Raw genomic sequence first — 7,451 nt, forward strand, 5'->3', positions numbered from 1 at the left:
AGAGGTTTGACAGTCTATGGTTACAATTTGAGACATGGGTGGCTCACTGGGAGGTACTTTGGGCTGACTTTTTGATTGTCTGGGAACTGAGGGAGCTCTTTGGTCCCCGAGAACAGGATTAGGTCCTATTGGGCTCATCAAAATTGGGGTTAGAGATAATTTGATTCTGAGAATTACACCGAGATCATCTCTTTTTATAAACCATCTAAGGCCCCATGTTCTCCCAGTGAGCCAGGGATCTAGCTGTTCTTTTCCTTTTTCTGTAAACTGTATCCGTAAGGGCAATGATTTGTCCCCTTGGTAGTAAGATGTAGGGGGGGGATAGCAATCAGAGGGGCGTGTACCATGGGGAGTGAAGTTTTTGAGTATTGTTATGAATTCCTTATCAGAAGAAGGTTTCCAGTGAGCATCCCCTGTAGTTTCACAGCCCCAGGAGGAGCAAAAGTATGTTTCATAATTTTCACATCTACGTGCTTGGGTTCGGTTTCTCCCTTCTTTGGGACAAACGTAAAAGTCATGTTGACCCAGTCTGCATCTCGTTATGGGGGTAGAACAATAAGTACTGAGGTCATGTGAGTTGCCGGGAATATCCCAAGAGTCTGATTCAGCAGCTAGTTGACAAAAGTCTGGGGTCAAAATAGGCCACCATGTGCCAGGGATGTGGGCTGCTGTAATAGACCAAATTATTTTTTCGGTTTCGGAATACACCTGCCAAGTCAACTTCATGGGGGTATGGGGATTACTACCTAGGACGAGGGGAGTAGCGTAGAGAGCAAGAGTGATTAACAACGTGTAAGTCTTATCTTTAGCGGGTTTTGGGTGCGTTGCAGTTTCCATTCTGGATCCAGAGAGGCGTCTGTGGGCTCCTGCGGATGTGCAGCTTTCACGTGGGAAGCGTGGATCCAAGCGGTGATGCCGTCCACTTTGATTGTAGTGGGAGTGGTCAGCAGGATGGTGTAAGGTCCTTTCCACCACGGTTCGAGGTTCTTGCTCTGGTGCCTGCGTACCCAGACGGTGTCTCCGACTTTGAAGGGATGTGGCAGCGAGGGGGTTTTGAGTTCCTCCTTGTATGCTGCGGCTAGAGGCTTCCAAACCTCGTTCTGGACCAACTGCAAGGCACGCAAATGAGTCTGCATAGATGGGGTGAGGGAGGCATAAGTTTCAGTTTCATAAAAGTTAACAGCAGGTGGTGGTGCACCGTACAAAATCTCAAATGGGGTTAGCCCCTGTGGGCCTGGGGTGTTTCGGGCCCGGTATAAAGCTAAAGGTAGGAGTTGTACCCAGTCTCTAGTGCCAGTTTCAAGCGTTAATTTAGTTAGAGTCTCCTTGATGGTTCTATTTATCCTTTTTACCTGTCCTGAACTTTGGGGTCTATAAGCACAATGTAATTTCCAATTAATCCCCAATGTATTGGCCACCATCTGACTTACCTGGGAGACAAAGGCAGGCCTGTTATCTGACCCAATGGTCCTGGGTACTCCATACCTGGGAAAGATTTTTTTCCAGTAATTTCTTTGCAACCACCTTAGCAGTCTCATGCCGAGTTGGGAATGCCTCGGTCCATCCAGAGAAAGTGTCAACAAAAACCAGAAGATATTTGTAGCCATACATACCAGGTTTAATTTCAGTGAAGTCTATTTCCCAATGGGTTCCGGGCTTATGGCCTTTCACCCGGATCCCTGTTCCAATTTTGATCTTACCAGCATTTACCTGGGCACATGCTTGACAGTTTTCTGCTTCTTGGCGCAGAAGTTGATCCCTGTTTGGAAGATATAAAGTACCTTCCCCACGCTCTAAGAGCTCCTTCATCTTTTTAGCCCCAAGGTGTGTTAGTCTGTGTAGGGACTTTACTAATTGTTTTGAATTTTTGAGGGGCATGATAGTCTTTCCTTGATATTTCCAGACATTTTTCCCGGGGTCATAAGTGGCCCCCAGTTTTTGTATGGCATCTAAATCTTTATCTTTATAGACCCAGTGTTCTTCATGGTCATCATGTGGTGGGTCTGCTCGTTGGGGCAATAGAGTCACTATCAAAAGCTGTGGCCCTAGGGCTGCTTTCTTGGCCGTTTCATCTGCTAATCTGTTCCCTTTGGCCTCTGGAGTATTACCTTTTTGATGACCGGGGCAATGCATGATACTTAACTTTTTAGGCAAGAATAAAGCTTTAAGTAAGGCTAATATTTCAGCCTTATTTTTGATCTCTTTTCCTTCTGAGCTTAGTAGACCCCGGCGTCTGTAAATTTCTCCGTGTATGTGAGCAGTAGCAAAGGCATATCTACTGTCAGTGTACACGTTTAGTTTCTTCCCCTCTGCCAACTTTAACGCTTGAGTCAGCGCTATCAGTTCTGCCCGCTGAGCTGATGTTCCGCCCGGAAGTGCACTCGCCCATATTACCTCAGATTCGGTGGTGACGGCTGCTCCTGCTCGTCGTTCTCCATTGAGCAGATAACTGCTTCCATCTGTGTACCAGACCAGCTCCACATCCTTCATCGGTTGGTCGGTGAGGTCCGGCCGGGTTCCCTGTGTCTCTGCAAGAATCTGCTGACAGTTGTGAGGATCGGCTTTTCCTGGGAGCGGCAGGAGGGTCGCTGGATTCAGCGTCACCATGGGACCAAACTGAATTCGGTCGGTGTCCAATAACAAAGACTGGTAATGGGTGAGTCGGGCATTTGACATCCAGCGATCAGGCGGCTGGCGAATCACAGTTTCGATGGCATGAGGGGTTAACAGGGTTAATGGCTGTCCCAAAGTCAGTTTAGTGGCATCCTTAATCAGCAGAGCCACAGCTGCAATCATCCGGAGGCATGGTGGCCATCCTGCTGCCACTGGATCTAATTTCTTTGACAGGTAGGCTATAGGTCGCCTCCAGGGCCCTAGTTTTTGGGTTAAAACCCCTTTTGCATATCCCCGTTTTTTATCTATAAACAGATCAAAGGGCTTGGTAATGTCCGGTAAGCCCAAAGCAGGGGCTGACAGAAGAGCCAATTTGATGTTATCAAATGCCAATTGATGTTCCTTAGTCCAAGCAAAGGAGTTACCTTGCTTAGTTAGTAGATACAAGGGGGCTGCTATCTCAGCAAACCCAGGAATCCAGAGTCTACAGAAACCTGCGGTCCCCAGGAATTCCCGCAGTTGCTTGGGACTCTGGGGGGTTGGTATACTTGAGATAGTCTCTTTTTTGGCAGTTGTCAACCATCGTTGACCATCATGGAGTTCATATCCCAGATAGGTAACTTTTGTCTGACAGATTTGGGCCTTCTTTGCTGACGCCCTATACCCTAGTAGCCCCAAAGTTTGCAATAATTTCTCCGTACCTGCCTGGCAATCTTCCTCGGAGGTCGCAGCCAGCAAGATGTCATCTACATATTGGAGCATGATTAGGGAAGGGTGCCTTACACGGAAGTCTGCCAAATCCTGATGCAAAGCCTCATCGAAGAGTGTTGGGCTGTTTTTAAATCCTTGTGGTAGTCTCGTCCAGGTCAGCTGTCCAGAGATTCCCCCTTCTGGATCTTTCCATTCAAATGCGAAGAGAGCCTGACTTTGGGGAGACAGTCTTAGGCAGAAAAAAGCATCTTTCAGATCCAGAACAGTATACCAAGTATGAGTAGGAGGCAAAGTGCTAAGGAGATTGTAAGGATTTGGCACTGTGGGGTGGATATCGCATACCCTCTTGTTAACTTCCCTTAAGTCTTGGACTGGTCTGTAATCATTAGTCCCTGGCTTTTTAACTGGTAGTAGTGGGGTGTTCCAGGGCGATTGGCAAGGTGTTAGGATGCCTTGGTCTAGGAGGCGTTTGATGTGCGGCTTGATGCCCTGATAGGCCTCTCTTGACATAGGATATTGTTTGATATTAATGGGAGTAGCAGCGGCCTTCAGATGAATGACTATTGGGGGCCGTTGTTTTGCCAATCCCATTCCTCCGGTTTCAGCCCAGGCCTCCGGGTAGGAACTAAGCCAATAGTCCATGTCTTTCATAGGTACCGAGGGCTTGTCAAAAAGTTTATATTCGTCTTCCAATTTGAAAGTCAATATATGTAATGGAGTCTGGTTTGGCCCCGTAATGGAGACGCCCCCATCTTTAAAATAAATTTGGGCTCTCAATTTAGCCAATAAGTCTCTTCCCAACAGTGGATACGGACAGTCAGGCACGTGTAGGAACGAATGAGAAACCTTACCTGTGGCAAGGTGTACTTCTCTCGTGGTGGTCCACCGGTAGGGTTTACTCCCAGTGGCACCTTGGACCCACGTCGTTTTGTGGCTCATGGGTCCTGGTGTCTGTGTCAGCACTGAGTGTTGGGCTCCGGTATCCACTAGGAAGGTCACAGGTTGCTCCCCTACTTGTAGAGTTACCCGGGGCTCAGGGGGGAGCTCCTGGCCCTGACTCCTCTAATCCTCATCTAATGTTAGCAGTCGGGGAGCCCGGTTGGTATCTCTCCTGGGGTTGGGGGGTCTCTTTGGGCAGTCTTTTACCCAGTGTCCTTTTTCCTTGCAGTAGGCACATTGATCTCGGTCTACACGGGGTCTGCTTTGCTCCCTGTCCCTGTTTACTTTGTTTCCCTGATGTCCTGCCTGAACTACGGTGGCCAATATTTTACTTAGTTCCCTGTTACGCCTTTGTTCTCTTTCCCTTTCTTTTTTGTCTGATTCCTCTCTAAGCTTAAGTTCTCGTTCTTCCTGCATCTTTCTGATCCTGTCCTCTCGTTCTTCTGGAGTTTCTCTTTTGTTATATATCTTTTCGGCTTCCTTCAGTAAGTCTGCCAGAGAAAAATCTTGCAAGTTATCTAGTCTCTGCAATTTAGACCTGATATCTGGGGCGGACTGCCAAATGAAAGCCATAGATACATTTCCTTTTTGGTCCTCGCTATCAGGATCAAAAGGAGTAAACCTCCGATATGCCTCTTTCAATCTTTCTAGAAATGCTGTTGGGGTTTCTGTTGCCCCTTGGGTAGTCTGTCTTACCTGAGCCAAATTAGTGGGTCGTCGCCCTGCTGCATGGAGACCCGCTATGAGTAACTGGCGATAGAGACGTAGGTGGTCCCTACCTGCTTCAGTCGCATGGTCCCAGTTTGGCCGGGTTAAAGGAAAAGCTTCATTAATCAAATTTGGGAGTTGGGTGGGACGCCCATCGTCCCCTGGCACATTTTTGCGAGCTTCCAAAAGAACTTTTTGTTTCTCCTCTGAAGTGAGGAGAATTTGCAGGAGCTGCTGGCAGTCATCCCATGTTGGCTGATGAGTTACTAGGATAGACTCAATCAAAGAGGTTAGAGCTGTAGGGTCTTTAGAAAAGGAAGGGTTATGGGTTTTCCAGTTATAGAGGTCAGAGGCAGAAAAAGGCCAATACTGATATTGGCCATTGGGGCCTCCCGTCTGTCGCAGGGGGAGAACTCTGGAGGTGTCTCCTGAGGCGGTGTGATCCCGGCGTCCCCGGAGCCGTCCCACCATGGGAGAAGGATCCGGGGGAGCATTGGCGACTGGGCCTTCTTGGTTCTCGTCCTCGGAGGATGCTTGATCAGGTTCAGGGGCTTGTAAGGGCTGGGGCTGATAGGGAGGAGGCTCATCAGTCAGCAAGTCAATTAGAGTTGAGTCCTCCGGCGGTAGAACCTTCTTTGGTGTTGTCCCTGTTTTAACTGAGGTCTCAGATTTGTTAAGAACAGGGTAAAGATGAGAGGTTTGGGGAGGGGGAAGTGGAATGAGGGGAGCAGAGGGTTCAAGGGGAGGACGGAGAGGGGGTTTGGGTGGAGAGAAAGGAGCAACCTAAGGGGGGGGTTGGAGGCTAAGTCCTCCCAGGTAACAATGTAGGGTATCTAGTCAGGGTGTCCATGAGGACCATGGGTGAAGATTCGGGTTTTCACCTGGAAAATAAGATCAGTATTAAAAGTCCCTTCTGCTGGCCAGCTGGTGTTGAATGTTGGCCATTCTGAAGTACAGAGAGTTTTCCATTTTTTTTTTTTGACTGCCACGGACAGGTTGTCTGCCCGATCTTGAACGTCTTGCCAATGATCTAGAGTTAGGCTCAAAGGGGTTGTTAGTGATTGTCCCATGTTACTTTCAGAGAGGAAATAGAGAGACAGACACAATGACACAAAAAAGAAACCAAACAGTGAGATCGCTGCGCGGCTTCGGTGGAAACCGAACAAATCAGATGGCCTGGGAGAAGTTTGTACTTCTTTGTCGCCTACAAAAATGGTGTAACCCTTGGAAACACCGGGGGCCCCAAAGAAATGGACCCTTCTGATCCCTGGGACGTCTCCCAGGGTGGCAGGGGAGAAGTCCGAGTTCGTCAACTCCTTCTCAAGCTGCCTCAGAATACTAAATGACAGAACTGCCTCAGAATACTCAGAATACTAAATGACTATGCCTAGGATCATATAGTCTTACAGACGCTGCGCGGAACAAAGAACAGATAACCAACAGGACAACAAGACAGTCAGTTTGAGCTGGCCAGCTTACCTCCCAGTGATGTCGGGTGTCCTCCGGATAGGGACCGGGATCGGAACCGGAACCGGGATCTTGGATCTCGGTGGAACCTCCACAATGAAATATCCACAGATCCCAAACCCGGAATGAACCACACGAGACACTGGCTGCAAAAAGCAGGAGGCGTTTATTCTCACACAGGCGCCTGCGGGTGCACAGCAAAACCTCAGCCGGAGCTTCGATGAGCTGGCACACCGGGCTTTGGGGTATAGATCTTTTATAGGGAACAGGTGGGTTAGGTCTTAGCTTAGCACAGCAACAGCCTTCCTATTGGTCCCTCTGAATTCAGCAGTTGAGTCACCTAGGGGGGTAAACTTGTTTTTCAACTTTTTGTTCTCAGAAAAACCATAAAATTGCATTCTGTCCTTTCAGTTCCTGTTTTTAAACCTAGTTCTCAAGTTTAACCGGTAGGACTGTCTAAAAGGAACATCTTGTGATAGGGGGCCCGTTAGGGTTATCTACATGGAACATCTTGTGGTAACATTGTGCAACACCTGAGGTGCTACATGCTGCTGGAGGGGTTTTGACATGGGGGTTGGGTGAGGATGTGTCTTGCAGCTTTGAGGCCTAGGGGTTTGGTCATCTAATGCTGGGCCTGGGTCTTGAGGTCCTACACTTACTTCACAAAAACTATTTAAAACTAAACCAGGAATCCAAGTAACATAAATGTCTTTCATAGTATGTATATGTATCATTCTCTATTCAAAATTACAATCATCTAAGATATAGTTCATGGGTGTCAGTTAAACATAAGCAAAAAGGAAAGATAGGACACACAGCAGGGATAGAAATACTGCTAGTACAATGGTCTTTTACTATCATAAAGTACTCTGAGATAATTAAGTTCACAAACATACAAAATTCAAATACAAACTCAATTGCATCCAAACCAATTATACTAAATAAGCATTCTCTTGACATAAATAGAAATATGCCAATTTTAATATACTTATCTGGGCTGGGGATGTGGCTTA

At 47.6% G+C, this 7,451-nt stretch overlaps 1 protein-coding gene across 1 annotated transcript; it reads right to left on the reverse strand.

The window, feature by feature from the left end:
• Nucleotides 1–1,452: 1,452 nt before the first annotated feature.
• Nucleotides 1,453–7,086, reverse strand: LOC124108576 (uncharacterized). Its single transcript, XM_046467033.2, is given in 1 exon segment — nt 1,453–7,086. A coding segment is annotated over 1 exon segment (3,990 nt). The 5' UTR covers nt 5,443–7,086.
• Between the last annotated feature and the right edge of the window lie 365 nt (nt 7,087–7,451).

This window comes from Marmota monax, unplaced genomic scaffold (assembly GCF_021218885.2).
Source record: "Marmota monax isolate L192 unplaced genomic scaffold, Marmota_monax_Labrador192_F-V1.1 WCK01_AAM20220418_F8-fsc00934, whole genome shotgun sequence".
NCBI lineage: Eukaryota > Metazoa > Chordata > Mammalia > Rodentia > Sciuridae > Marmota > Marmota monax.